Source organism: Toxotes jaculatrix, chromosome 17, assembly GCF_017976425.1.
Source record: "Toxotes jaculatrix isolate fToxJac2 chromosome 17, fToxJac2.pri, whole genome shotgun sequence".
Taxonomy (NCBI): Eukaryota; Metazoa; Chordata; class Actinopteri; family Toxotidae; genus Toxotes; species Toxotes jaculatrix.
This window is the reverse complement of record NC_054410.1, coordinates 73,593-88,906: the sequence shown is the minus strand read 5'-3', so window position 1 is coordinate 88,906 and position 15,314 is coordinate 73,593. Positions and strand designations below refer to the sequence as shown.

General features: G+C 50.7%; 1 protein-coding gene across 1 annotated transcript; it reads right to left on the bottom strand.

Annotated features, from left to right (window-relative positions):
- Positions 1 to 2,336: 2,336 nt before the first annotated feature.
- On the bottom strand, positions 2,337 to 14,695 carry tyro3 (TYRO3 protein tyrosine kinase). Its single transcript, XM_041060123.1, has 19 exons — positions 14,406 to 14,695; positions 12,951 to 13,134; positions 11,820 to 11,920; positions 11,520 to 11,690; positions 11,320 to 11,406; positions 10,946 to 11,061; positions 10,674 to 10,854; positions 9,582 to 9,724; positions 8,430 to 8,568; positions 8,232 to 8,355; positions 8,061 to 8,152; positions 7,477 to 7,572; positions 6,567 to 6,647; positions 6,366 to 6,458; positions 6,172 to 6,293; positions 5,807 to 5,916; positions 5,519 to 5,678; positions 4,963 to 5,099; positions 2,337 to 4,590 (listed from the first exon to the last, which is right to left on the bottom strand). Exons 1-19 carry the CDS (start codon positions 14,467 to 14,469, stop codon positions 4,110 to 4,112), a joined length of 2,682 nt encoding a protein of 893 aa, XP_040916057.1. The 5' UTR covers positions 14,470 to 14,695; the 3' UTR covers positions 2,337 to 4,109.
- Between the last annotated feature and the right edge of the window lie 619 nt (positions 14,696 to 15,314).

Below are 15,314 nucleotides of genomic sequence, written 5' to 3'. Positions count from 1 at the left end.
CCGCCGGTAAACAAAGGGCTTCGGCCGTGATGGAGCTGTAACCGAACCATGGCCAAACATTAACCCACTGAACGCGTTTCATTCAGACCCGCACGGTTCGGATGTTCGGGTTCATGTTTCGAGTCTTTGATCAGCAGCAGATTGATCCATGATGGAAATGATCATTGGCTGCAGATCAATACAGATGAGCTCCACCTCAGCTCGTGCTGCTTTCACACAATGCACGAGTAATAAGAATCTAATGAAACCGGAAACAGCTTTTCCTGCAGCCAGAACTTTCTGTCAAAACTTACATGTTCATAATCAGACTTTTGTAATTTAACTGAAGTAACATGAACAGAGTCGATGCTTCTTCCACCGTGATGAAGAATCAAACGCTGGATTTGAACGTTTATCGCGTTTATTTAATAACGTTTATTTAATAACGGCAGCTGGAACAGACACGTTCGTTAAACCGGCTCCGTTTTATTTCACTTCAGACTGCGTGCACGTCTGTGCCGCGGGTGCGCGGATTACGGCGCATGCGCCGTAGGACAAAGGAATGACCTACGATTCCACGGCTAAAGGCTAACAGCCAGGTAATTAGCTCGCTACCTGTCCGATGACTCAGCGCAGGCCTGTTCCGGACCGAGGACCACAGCAGGACTCAGTCTGAACCCGCCGTGAGCTCGTCGCTCCTCCCGGCAGAGTGACTGTGAACGGGATCAGGTCGCCCACAGCCCGGCTCTGGCCCCGGCCCCGGTCCGGGCTCAGGAGAAGCTGTGCTTTCACTGAACGTGGCCAAGCCGAAGAAAATCCGTTCAGCTTTTAGCAGTAAAAATAAGAGAGAACCGTGTGGTGACTGCAGCGGTGAATGGACATTTCCTCTCTCTACCTGTATTTCACCTCATTTAAAGGGGAAACATAAGATTTTACACTCAAAACATCGGAATAATAAAATATGATGTGAAACATGAAACGCTGATCTCAGCTCATAGTGAGTACGTTACTTTCACCTGGAGTAAAATGTTGAATGTAGATTTTTTTTCTGTGGTTTTGCTAAATTCAAGTAAACTGTGAAAGTGCTGGGAGCGTGATGGAAGCGGATCCCGCTCCGTGCTGCTCACTGATCTGTGTCAGGTGTTGTGCGCCGCCTCAGGTGTGATCGGTGTGTTATTTTGCAGGTGAGCCTCAGACTCTGCAGGTCGCCGTCCTCTGCAGTGGGTTAAAGCTGCTGCTAATCACGGAAGCACAGAGAAATCACCATGACACAAATAACACTTTATTCATTTGTTAAGAATCTGACACGTGCTCTCTGTACAGATCTGAAGTCAGTGGTAAACAGGTGAAGACAGGCTCTGAGTCATGTTAAAAAACTAAAACGCACCTGCCGTCCCTTTAACTCATTACATCTGACTCCAACATAAATGTTCCAGTGTGAGACTCAGGGACATGTTAAAGGGGAACGTGAGTCCAGTTTACAGTGGTCCCAGGAAACATCTCAAGTTCAAACTAAAATGCAAATGCTGCGGGGCCGGATTAACCCACTACAGGGGCCCCTGTTCTACCACTCCTCACTGTGTCTGTAATAAAGATAAGTTTATTTAGTGAAATGCTCTGATGAGTAGATTCTAACTAACACATCACAGCTGCAGGGTGAGACAGCACACACTGATCACAACGTTAATATGGCTGTCACTAACACGTATTCTCATTAATCAGCTAAGCCCATTGAAAAATGTCCAGCCCAGTTTCCCAGAGTCCTTCACTGTCAGGGACAGGTGAGTCCAAACACCTGTCCACACTCACACTGAACCAGAAGCTGAATCAGTGAAGTTTAAAATGATAAAAGATGATTGACAGAGAATTTACTATCAGTCCAATAATGGGTTAAATGTTGAAGCTCCGAACATTTTTACTGTTCATTAACCTGCAGGTTTCTGCCCAATCAGCTGTTTCTTCATTACAATGTCTGAAAATAAAGAAGTTACACGTCAGTGTCTCTTGACATTTTCAAACGTCTTACCAGCGACTTTTTTTTACAATTCATCTTAAAAAACTTTATCAAAATTGTTACCAATTAATTATCAATTAATGAATCAATCACCTCATTGTTTCTGCTTTAGATATTAAAACATGTGCAGTAAAATATGAGCAGAAGCCGAGAGTCCATACAACATCTCCACCGCACCGTGAGGCTGCAGGTCAGAGAGGCCACAGCACACACACACACAGCACACACACACACAGCACACACACACACAGCACACACACAGCACACACACACACGGCACAGACACACACGGCACAGACACACGCCCAGACACACACACACACGGCACACACACACACACACACACGGCACACAGACACACGCACACACACACATGGCACAGACACACACACCGCATAGACACACACATGGCACACACACAGCACACACACACCGCATAGACACACACATGGCACACACACAGCACACACGGCACAGACCATATGACAGACTACCACACACCACAGGGAGGAAAGCTCTGGTGTGACATCAGTGTGTATGATTCATCTTTGTTTGCACTACTGCTGTATATTATTATTATTACTATTTTACCATTTATCCTTAGTAACATGTAAATGTCACACATGTCTACAGTCAGTCAGCAGAAGTTAAACTCCCAGAAACCCTCAGGAAACCAGTCATTCAGCTTTTAGTTACTGGTTTTCACTTTGAACCAGAAACTACGAGGAGCTGAAATCAGCAGATTTCTCTGAACGGCGGCAGATTCACTTTCAGCTGATCACCTGACTGATGTGTTCACTGGTTTCCATCTGTCAGGTGACACCACCTGTGACATGGAGCCTGACTGACACTGACTCTGCTCAGGAAACAAAGAAAATTAAATGAAGCCAAATTAAGTTGAATTAAACAAAAAGCCCATGAAAAGCTGAGAGTGATTCACAGAGCTTCGTACCCGCCTGCTGGGTTTCCCTGAGCTTTCACCCACATCTCAGTGTCTTCAGATGGAGTTTGCTCAGATGCTGTGGAGACGGTTTAGTTGTTATCACATGTGAAGATGAACCAGAGTCTGTACCTGAAAGCCCAGATCATGTCAGTGTGTAACGTGCTTCAGTCCGCTTCAGCCTTCGATGCTCACAGGAAAGTTACTGTGGTTCTTCATCAGGAGACAGGAGTCTCACCGCGTCTGAAGTCAAACGTAGAAAGAAGTGACAGCAGGACGTCTTCATTCATGAGAGACGTCCCACGGTCTGACAGGTCTGGATCCCTCAGATCGAATCGACAGAGACATTCTGTTCTAACATGATCGCTGCTCATCTGTGTGTTCAGTGCTGAGCTACAGCACAACGCCAAAAGTATGTGGACAGCTGAACGTTCCCTTAATATGTAGACGAATGTGCTTCCGCTCGTCTGGTGTCAGTCTGTTCACCAGACCCCAGAGGATACGTGAGGAGCTACAGCAGGAGACAGATGTCAGAGGTATGTCCCCACCCCGTCCCCCAAAACTGAAGCTCAGATCAAACTCCTCACAGCATCAACGTCCTGATGTCAAACAGCTCAGCTCTGACTGTCATTACTGTTTGTTTCATTAAATACCTGCAGAGCTGCATCAGTTAATCGATCCGTTAATGATCAGAATAATCAGCAACTATTTTGATAGTAACGATTCATTTGAGTCATTTCCAGGTAACGACTTCCTGTTTCCTGTCACAGCACCTGAATGAGCTCTTTGGGTTCTGGACTCTGAAACTGATCTGAACATCTTTCATCCCGTCAATGATCTGCACATCGATCGAGCAGTGATGAGACTGCAGAGGGTCGCCAGCCCTGCCGTGTGTTTACTGATTGTTGAAGCTGCATGAGTAACACGCGTGTGCGTGTGTGTGTGTGTGTGTGTGTGTGTGTGTGTGTGTGTGTGTGTGTGTGTGTGTGTGCTCTCACTGGCAGTCAGTCAGTCTGTACCTTCAGTCTGAGCTCAGAGTTCAGTAACATCTCCACCCGCCTGCTGCTGCTCACTGCCATAAAGTGAGCGTCTCTCTGGTCAGCTGACTAATGAGCTCAGGCACAGGTCCAATCAAGTGAGAGGAGGAGGAGGAGCACTGTGATTGGCGAGCCTTCCTCACACGTTAATGATGACATCGTCCTCGTCCTCGTCCTCTTCATCCCTCGCCTCCTCTGGTGAAGCGTCCACTGACTCCCTCCTCCTCCCTTCCTCACCAGACTCCTCCTCCCCCTCCTCGGCGCCTCCACAGGGGCCGATGATGTACCTGTAGTCTCCTCCTATGGCCAGCGTGGCTCCGGACCCCACCATCAGCCAGTCCCTCTCCTCGTCCACTGTCCCCTGCTGCCAGGGGACGCTCCAGCTCGATGCCGCCGCCGCTTCCTCCGGCCCCGGAGACCTGGCTCCTCCTCCTCCTCCCTTCCTGATCCTCTCTCCCTCCTCCCCCTCGTCCCCCTCCAGGTTAACATAGAGTAAAGGCTCCTTCTGTGGGGGGCCGGGGGACAGGCTGAGCCACAGCGCCTCCAGCTGTCCAACCAGATGTTGGAAACTGGGACGACATTTAGGAACTGGACTCCAGCAGCTGTGCATGATCTCATAACTGACACAGACACAGGAAGGAGAAGGAGACAGGAGGACGTGTCACCAACAGGAGCAGGGTGTGTGTGTGTGTGTGTGTGGGTGGGTGTGGGTGTGGGTGTGTGTGTGTGTGTGCGTGCGTGCGTGTGGGTTTGTGTGTGGGTGTGTGTGTGTGTGTGTGTGTGTGTGTGTGTGGGTGCGTGTGTGTGTGTGCGTGCGTGCGTGTGTGTGTGTGGGTTTGTGTGTGTGTGTGGGTGCGTGTGTGTGTGTGCGTGCGTGTGTGTGTGTGTGTGTGTGTGTGTGGGTGCGTGTGTGTGTGTGCGTGCGTGCGTGTGTGTGTGTGTGTGGGTTTGTGTGTGTGTGTGGGTGCGTGTGTGTGTGTGCACAGACTCACATGTCGTCTCTACAGTCTGCAGGTTTCTTCAGTCGTTCTCCTTTGATCAGAAACTCGTAGATCTCTGAGTTCTCCACACCGGGGTACGGAGTCTGACCACGAGTCATGATCTCCCACATGGTCACACCGAATGCCCACTGACACGCACGCACACACACCCACAAACACACACACACACAATGAATAACGCTGTGACAGAGCTGATCAGAGACCAGCAGCATCAGACCAAACCACTGAACAACTGTCAAACACTGGAACCAGAATCAGACATGGACATTAAATACTGATGAACCTTCAGTGTACACTGATCACCTGACCACACACCTGATCGCTCTCAGTTCTACATATATGAAAGTCCTAACAGTGGGAAGCACTGTGATTATTTCAGATTAACATTATTCTGATGGTGTTGACCGCGGTGCCACCGTTTGCAGAGTGAAACTCTGTGAACAAGTTGCTTTAGATGTTTAGACTCTTCTCCATCAGGAGGCACCTGAGGCGTTCTGTGAAGGTTTCCACTTCCTGTGCTCTGACTCTGAGTGTGTGCGTGTCGTACCACGTCGCTCTGTGTGGTGTAGATGTTGTCAGCCAGACTCTCCAGAGCGATCCACTTCACAGGCAGCTTGGAGACGGAGCCTTGTCTGTAATAATCTCCACTGTAGATCTTCTTAGAGAGACCGAAGTCTGCAACACACACCGTCATGTTCTCATCCAGCCTGCACACACACACACACACACCTGAAACGTCGTTTGTGTAAAAAACAGCGTGACAGCTGAAGACAACCTGCTGTGGTGTAATGAGGACGTGTGTCCTGAGACACAGGGAGCTGATTGGTGGACTCACATGCAGTTTCGGGCGGCGAGGTCTCTGTGGATGATGTTCCTGCTGCTCAGATAGTCCATCCCCCGGGAGATATCCAACATGAACTGGATCAGAGTCTGCAGGGACAGATCCTGGTGGACGGACAGGAGGACAGGGTCATTACAGGGAGGAGGACTTCAGAACCTGCTCTCAGTCTTTTATCAGGTGAATAAGATGAGGCTCTGCAGCCCAATCAGCACTCACCTCCTGTGTGTGTGTGTGTGTGTGTGTGTGTGTGTGTGTGTGTGTGTGTGTGTGTGTGTGTGTGTGTGTGTGTGTGTGTGTGTGTGTGTGTGTGTGTGTGTGTGTGTGTGGCCCAGCTGCTGTGTAAACAGTGTGGCTCTTACAAACGGCTGCTCTCCCAGTCTGGACAGAAGCAGGAAGGTGTGCAGGTCTCCATGTTTCATGAACGGAAGGACCACCATCGGGATCGGCAGCCGCTGGCCCGGACGCCGGTGAAGACTCACTCCTATTGGATGGGACAGACTGTCAATCAAACAGTCTGATCTTTGACCCCTGGTAGTGTGTGTGTGTGTGTTACCGATGAGCTGGATGACGTTGGGGTGGTGGAAGTCCTTCATGTAGGCTGCCTCCTTCAGACACTGCTCAATGTCACCTGATGAAGTAATGTCAGCTGGAGGACACACACACACACACACAGATCAGCTGACTCTTCAGTCCCTCCTCTTCACTCAGTTCATGTCCCAACAAACCAAAGATGAAGAACAAATGTTCGACTCACATTTCAACACTTTGACAGCCACTTTCTGGAGAGACGTGTCCTCCATCTTCAGGAAGGCCTCACGCACCGAGCCGAACTCACCTGCACAGGTACGCACACGCATTTAAGCACAGAGTATCTGATATCTATGGATCAGAATCAGAATCCGTCACATTCACAGCGATGGAAACATCTAAACGTGTGTGTGTGTGTGTGATACTGAACTACTGAACTCTCATAGCAGCTTAGTTGAAATATTTTTCATTGCACAGGTTTGTGAAAAGAGGTGAGCCTGTCAGTGTACTGCCTCTCTGAAGGCAGCAGTGTGGACAGGTGATGTGTGGACAGGTGATGTGGGTCCTTCAGGATGCTGTACAGCTCCTCTAACGAGGGGACAGCAGAGCATCTGGATGTGATGAGGACGCTGTGCGTGTATGAGCTCGGTGTCCCTGAGCAGCCGACGCCCCTCAGGTGTCCCTGAGCTGCCCTGGAACAAACCTGCTCAGGTGCTGACTCACCTGGAGGATCCCTGTGGAGGGCCGAGCTCGTGCTGCCGTTCTGTGTTACACTGAGGCTGTTTCTGTTATTTTGTCCACCTCACTGACCAATGATCAGACGGAGATTTAAGAAAACCAGACACGTGAGAGGCAGCCATGGCGGCAGCTGGTTGGAGACGCACAGAGGACTGTGGGTAACACTCAGAGTTTTACTGCACATCAGCACCTTGTGTTTGTGTTGTACGACACACACACACACGCACTAGTGCTCATACCTTTGTGAGGACACGCGATGGTGTAACGCATCACCTCTGACCTCTGACCCCTGACCCTGGCTCTAACCTGAACCCTCAAACTGCCATTTTAAGGTGTGAGGAGACACACACACACACTGACCAGTGTTGTTGAGTGTGTTGTTGTGTTGTTTTGCGTACCTTTCCCCAGCATGTTTCCCAGTGTGAGCAGTCTTACTGGGATCAAGACGTCCTGAAGTTTGTTCTTCAGGTCATTGTTTATACCGAGACTGTCCACTGGAGGGACAGACAGACACACAGACACACACAGAGACACACAGAGACACACAGAGTTTAGAGACTGGCAGTAGCAGCTGTCTTCAGTTCAGTCGTAGATTCAGTGAAACTTGTACAAGTTGTGACCTTTTGACTTTTTCAGGAGTGTGTCTCTGTTTTCTTTGTTCAAGGACACACACACGCTGTCGTCACCTCTGGACTGCACAGGAGAACACAGAGGAAACATCTGGAGGACAGATGTTTAATCATTGCTGCTTCAGAAAGCAGAGTGACAAACCCGCTGTGTTGCTGTGCAGTCAGACAGACGCTGTGATTGGCTGACGGGTAGCAGGTAAATACAGGCCCCGCCGAGTCCAGTCCGTCAATACAGGTAGCAGTGTTTTATGTAAACAGACGGTTGAAGGACGTTTGGTGTCCGTCTCATGTTGTCCTGAACAGATAACGAGGTTGGACTGGGGTGTGATATGGAGTGAAGACGGGAGACTCACATGTGGACTCCGGCTCAGCACAGTTTCTGCTGAAGGATCGAGCTGCTGTGAAGGAGACGCAGCTCTCGGGACCCGGAGACTTAAAGACCGACCTGAGGACAGAGAATCACAGACCCAGAGTCAGCTCCTGCTCCAGCATCAGACTCTAACTGCCGCTTCACCGGTTCATACCCGAACTGCGTCTCTTTTCCTCGGCGCTGAGTGACGAAGGCGAGCAGCAGACCCACCACGGTGGCCACCAGCAGTCCGAGCAGCAGACCCACCCACACGTGGCTCCGCTGGACCTGGACCCGCACTGAAGGACCGGAGTCAGTCAGCTGATAATCAGACACTCACTGCAAACATCAGGTTTTAGAAACAGCGCTCTACCTGAGGCAGGCAGCACCAGCACCGGGGGGCTCCAGGGTCCACAGCCCACTGAGGTGCAGGCTGACACCTGGAAGGAGGCGTTAAAGAAGCGTCCTCCGCCCGGCAGCTGAGCCCAGTTCTCCTTAAACAGCAAAGGCTCCTGGACACACACAGGACGTGCAAAGGACATGTGTGAGACTTGGTATAAGAAACATATATGAGAAGGTATATGAGACGTGTGGAGCAGTGACGTCCTGCTTCAGCCATCAAAACAAGAGAGGAGCTGGGTTAGAACTCCCAAGATGCATTTCAGTGACAAAGAGCCAATCACAGAGTCTCAGGTTCTGTTGTTATTACAGAGTCTCAATCATCACAACACATGACACGACTGACGTCCCCGCGAGCCAGAACCAGGACGTCCTCTGAGTGAAATGCTGCCGTCCTGACTGAGGGCCACGGGACATTTCCCCATCAGCTGCACCCCGTGTTCAAGCTGAGCTTTGCTGCTGTAGATGGAGCGAGGACTGAAACGTCTCTGCACGTCTCCACGTCTCTCGGTGGGACGATGAAGTTTAACTGCTGTGGCTGAACTTTCTGTTTCTGTCCGAATCCAAACTGAAAATCAGATCACGACACGACCGGATTAAAAAAGTCTGCTGTGAGAGAAACACACACACCTGTGCAGAGTTTTCATGGTCAGCCTGACTCACACCTGACCTCAGAACACACAAACACACCTTTATTTAACGAGGAACGACTGACAGCTCCTGCACCCGCCTCTGTACGGTGAACGCCCGTCACTTCTCCAAGCCACTGGTTAACCAGCCGTCACCAGCATCAGAAAACTGTTTGATAAGAACGTTAACGCTGTGCTGCGTCACACAGAAGCACAAACACAGAGTGAGCCGCCTGTTTCCCACAGGGTCGCCACGTCTGACGTCCACCACTCGGATTCGTCCTTCACTCTGGATATGATCGCACACATTCCATTTCCTGTCCGACAAACAGAACCACTGTCCAATAACCAATCAAAACCTGATCGAGTAAGATCAGGTTTGGCCCGACTGCCAATCACTGTGTGAGCTGTCACAGTGTCAGACTGATCTGATGCCAGAAAGGTGTGTGTGTGCGTGTGCGGCTCTGATGGACCCTCTGATTGGTCCTGACTCTCACCTGTGGTTCTCCTCCCAGAGTCCACTGGACCTTGTAGGCCAGCAGTTTACCCTGCAGCTCGTCCTCCTGAAGCGTCGCCCAGTTCAGAGACAGCCGCTGCTCCGAGAGGTCAAAGGTCAGGTTCCGGGGGGCCGCCGAGGGCACTGTACACAGGTCACACACAAAGGTATTATTAGTTACACCGCAGGTATCATCAGCAGCAACACAGACTGACCCACACGTGCCAACCTGGAGGGTACGGAGGGTAGCAACGAGCTAAAAGCCCTGCTGAAAGAGAAGAAGGGGACATCTCAGGGGACAGAGACCAGCTACGGCAACAAGCTGGAGGAGCAGCTGGAGCAGAGTAACACCAGGGATGTGTGGAGGAGACACACACAGAGGGGAGACAGAGGGACAGCTGATGGACACCACCACTGGGCCAACATGTCAAATCTGTTCTTCAACAGATTTGACTGGTCTGAGGTCAGTGTTCACAGACTGTGCTGCACAGCCTGCAGGTGGCGCTGCACAGCCTGCAGGCCCCAGCATGGTCCCGTCAAACGGACGGAGGCCACAGACAAAAGCTGATTGTACGGAGAGGACTGGAATCCACTGGACAATATCCAGCTGGACCACCAACACACACACACATACAAAAGCCCAGCCTCAGAGTTCAGCTGCTGAGGCTCAGAGCAAACAGACTCCAGCAGATCTCAGATCTGTTTTTGAGACGTGGGCTCTGCTGCTCGGTGCACGTCTCCTGATGTCTCTGGTCCAGGATGTGGACGTGGGGCCGCGCCGCCTGGCTGACAGTCAGAGCCTCCTCTCCAGCTCCCTGGAATAAACTTTCCCAGGGAGGCTGAGCAGTGCAGCACTCTGAGAACCAGAGCACACCTCCGGTCCTCCTTTCTCAGAGGACAGGTGCTGTCCCCGACCTCCAGAGCCTGCAGTGTCTCAGGGCCCAGGCCGACCTGGATCAGGTTCAGGGCCCAGTTTCACTGATTCTGATTCTGTAATAAAACTGTTCGTCCCCTTTTTTCTAAGAGACGCTGAAAGTTTGAGCTGAGGGAGAACAGAGAACGTCAGCACCAGGTGTTACACCACCTGTCTTACCTGACTCAGGTGTGTGGAAGTGCAGCCAGGGAGAGAAAGGAGACGCCCCCACCTCGTTCACACAGGAGACCCTCACACTGTAGTTAGAGTGACTCCTCAGACCTGACAGCACGTGGAGGTGAGGAGGAACCGGAACCTCCTGCTGAGGGAGGTCCCGCCTCCGGACAGACCGCCTCGAGACCTGAGGAGGACGAGGAGGACAAAGGGGGAGGAGGGGAGGTCTCAAGGACAGCTGCCAATCAGCCCACAGTGTGTGTGTGTGTGTGTGTTACCTGGATGATGCAGGTGGACAGCTCAGAGTGACCTGAAAATCCTGGGTTCCATGACAACGTGATGTTGCTGTCAACCATCCTCAGGACTTGGAGTCCAGCTGGAGCTGCCGGCAACACTAAACCCCACCCCCACAGAGGCATCGTCCAATCAGAGTTTAGCATCAGGAACAACAGCAGGAGTGTGTTGGAAAGTGTTTGTAGCTGTAAACTCTGAGAGCCACATACTGTCTGAGTTAAAGTAATGTTTGGATTTCGTCTGGTTCTGGTTCACAGACTGACCCTAAACGTGCAAAGCGCCAAATTAAATTAGGTGGGGGGGGGGGGGGGGGTGCTCCTGATAAGTTGAACATTTTCAGGTAAACAGGTAAACTGACCTTTAATGTGAACGGTACCAGTCCTGGACACTGAGATCCCTCTGGTGTTCTTTGCTTCGCAGTAAAACTTTACACTGGTGTTGACTCCTGCAGACAGAGAGCTGTGTGTGTCAGTGTGTGTCAGTGTGTGTGTGTGTGTGTGTGTCAGCGCCTCCCCGCCTGGTAAACAGCCACATCTTTAAATTAGAAGACTTTCTGACCTTGGATGTGGAGGACAGAGGGGGACGGCCTGGCCTCTCCCTCCTGGATCCCACCAAGCCACCACAGCACCTGCACGGGCTCAGGGGGGCCCACCGCCGCACAGGTGAGGTTGAAAGGCACATTGGGAAACGTGGCCACGTCCTGAGGCTCCTGGAGGAAGTGAGGGACACCTGCCGGAGGTAAAGAGGTCAAAAGAGGAACATGAGGTGAAATCTGATGGATGGGCGGGGCCTGGGGTCTTTTCGGGGTCACAGCAGGTCACAGGAAAACGGACTCTGTGGTGCATTCAGGTTCCTCACCTTCCACAGTGATCCAGGCTCGCTCAGAGGAGAACGTCAGGCCGTGGAACTCCACCTCACACCAGTACTGACCCGCGTCCTGCTGCTGGACCGACTTCACACTGAAACACACAGAAAACCCTTCGAACCTGGAACTGAAACCAGTCAAAGGTTTACGCGGTGACGGTGGGTTGGTGTTGTATTTAAGCCTCTGACCAGCAGCTGGCAGCAGGCTTTAGGCCGTGTGACCCTTCCTCCCACTCCTCTCACTAGACAAAGAGATCTTACGAGCGCGACGCGTGGAAGCTGGACTCTCACGTCCCACAAACACGAGCCGCAGCTTTACTGAGAGAAGATGGAAGTGAACGGGGACGGGATGCAAACGATCCCGTCCCTCTGTCACCCCTGCATCGGGACACATAGGAGACAGACCCGTGACGTGTCCGGTGCACTGGTGTAACCAATGAATGTTTAGTGGCACCGCCTGTGAGATGTGCAGGGACCCGCTGCACAGAAACCGGGTCAGAGTCAGAGACGCAGCAGGAGCTGAGTCTCTGTTCCTCTGACCTTTCACTGCTTTTTCTTCCTCTTCAGGAATTTGAGTAGAAAGCCGATTAACCCGCCGCCGCTCGCTGAGACACGCTGATCTCAGGTCAGTTTCTAAGACTTTACCCATATGGTTTTTCAAACACTCCTGATCCCAAACCAGCCAATATTTGCCCTCCCAGGGGCCCCTGAGCTTACTGTCAGATCAGAGGGGAGGAACCTGAGGGGCCCGGTTTCCTCCTCAGACTCATCTGAACTGCTGCAGAGGATCCAGGGGAAGGAGAGGCGTCATCACAATAAACACAAACATCACAAACAACATAAACAAGACGATAATAAACCCTGCAGACACACACCTGCAGCGGGGGGGGGGGGGTGCAGCTCTACCTGTATTTACTGTGGATCTGCTATTTAATCATCAAACAACACACACACACACACACACACACACACACCATAAAACAGACCAGAGACAGGTAAAAAAAAAATCCCATAATTCATAAAAGCAGCTGTGAACACCACCGCAGGTACAGGTGTTAATAAGACAGGTCAGGGGTCACCTGACCCCCCCCCCCCCCCCCCCCAGTCTGATGGTGTGTGCTGGACCTGTGGAAGGTCTCCCAGTGCTGCTCTCCCAGTGTGATGAACATCTGGTCTGTGCTGTAGAGTTTGTCTCCGTCCTTCATCCACACGATGTCCGGCTCCATCACTCCCTGAACAGCACAGCCCAGCCTCACTGCGTTACCCTGGGATACTGTCTGATTGGACGGGTGCTTGGTAAACATCACACCTGCAGGAAGGAGGGGAGGAGGAGGAGGGAGAGGAGTGAGAGGAGGAGGGGGGGGGTGGGAGGAGGAGGGAGCGGAGGGGGGGAGAGGAGTGAGAGGAGGGGGGGGGAGAAGGGAGAGGAGTGAGAGGAGGAGGAGGAGGGAGAGGAGGAGGGAGAGGAGGGGGGGGAGGAGTGAGAGGAGGAGGAGGAGGAGGGAGAGGAGGGGGGGGGTGGGGGGGGGGGTGAGGAGGAGAAAAGAAGCAAAGGAGTGAAAAGAGGAAGTTGAAGAAGAGGAAAATATGCACAGGAGGGAAAGTGAATATTACACACACACACACACACACACACACACGTGTTTGCACAGCTGTTTTTGTTATGACATTACACTGACTCTCACTCACTGCAGTTTGGGTAACTAACCTAAACTCTAAGTTTAACCAGCTCTGACTTCGACCTCAGAAACGCCTCGTTAGGACCTGCCCCTCCTTCTCTCCCTCCACGAACCAGGTTCTGTTCCAGGGTTCTACCTGTTACAGTGTTGGTTCTCTGTACATCGTATTTTAAAGAGTTCGGTCTGAACTTGCTCTGTATGAAAACTGACCTGACATAACGTGTGTTACATAAATAACATTGAATTTGAATTGAATTGAATTTTCCTGCAGAATTCAGTTACTCGCGCTTTAAAACTCCGAATTCAAAGTTTCTCTAAAAAAGGTTTAAATTTTTTCTTATGCTGTTAAAGGTCGCAGAGATACGTGTCCTAAAAAGGACTGATGACCACTTTCACTGCATCAGTGGTGGGATAATAAAGGCTGTCTGCAGCGTAAACCTGCACTTTGCCCAGTGCGCTATCTGTAGGTTTAGAGTCCTCAAACCAAACTCCTTTCGAAAATACCGTAATTTAAGCTTAATTTCATTTTAACCTCGTTTCTATGCGAGTGAGAGCACAGGTTGGAGCCCTTTCATTTGGCACGACTCTCCGGTCTGATCCGGCATGAATACGACCATCAGTAAGAAACTCATTTCAATTCAAATGTAAAGTATTTACTGATTTAAAAGGCTGGGGCCGCTGAGGGCGGCGAACAAAGTTTTAACTCCCTGAAAAGAAGCTGCTGCTCGGTGCGAGGCTCGCCAACTTCTCCGGAGATCACTCCACCAAATGTGAATGTTTTGACGAAAACTAAACTTTTCTAACGGAGTCCTGCGTCGGAGACTCGACACATTTAAAACCACTTCAGTTCTTTAATAAATAAAACTAATCGAACAAAACTGTCCGTGTCGCTCACACTCACCGCTCCCACAGGTCCATTCAAAACTCCCCCAGAAAAACACCAGAATCCACAGAAACCGCTTCATCTTCTCATTGTGTCCGTCGGTGGCTTTTAAACCGACCCACAAACCGGGTTAGTCTGCTTCAGCCTGGCTCGCCCTCCCTCTCCCTCACCGAAAACAGGATTCCTCCCGGAGGAGCTGGAGCAGAGGCGGCGGACAGACCGGCGGCTGGACGCGGAGTTTGCTGCTGGTGCAGGAGATACAGCGCACAAAGTTCGGACTGTTCGGTCTCACTCCGACCAGACCACGGTGAGACCATAAAGGTGAAACGTTAGACATGTGAGACACGAGCAGACCGGAAGTGGCGTCACAGCCCCTTCAATATAAAACAAAAACCTGTGAGTGCATTTGATTCAACCTGTTTTACATCCAGCTTGTATTTCATGTTTATATTGATGTATATGATCTGTTTTTCACTTCCGGTCTGTTTCATTGGTTTTACAGTTTCATGTTTGCATCAGTCACCAAATAAAGTTGAACTGTTTGTATTTGTGTGATCAGCAGCTGCTCAGTGCTGTTGAATCACACCAGCCTGCAGCAAACGATTTGCATTAAGAAAAGACATCCACATGAATGTCCAACAAAGCGATCAAACAATCCGGAAACGTCAGTGCAGCTGATGATGCTGTTCAAATTTTATTTAATAAGCAAAACTTTTAATTTTTGAACATTGCTTAAATCTCACATCGCCCACCAGCTGCACAACAAGCTTTAAAGTTTTAAAAGCTTTTATTTAGTATCCGCCTTTAATCTGTTTAATGTGTAACGTTCAAAGACATCATGTGAAGGGGTAACAGTTCTGACCTTATGTCAAAGACATGTCATATATCTACTGAAGTTAGCATGCTAACCAGCTTTCTGCTGATGTT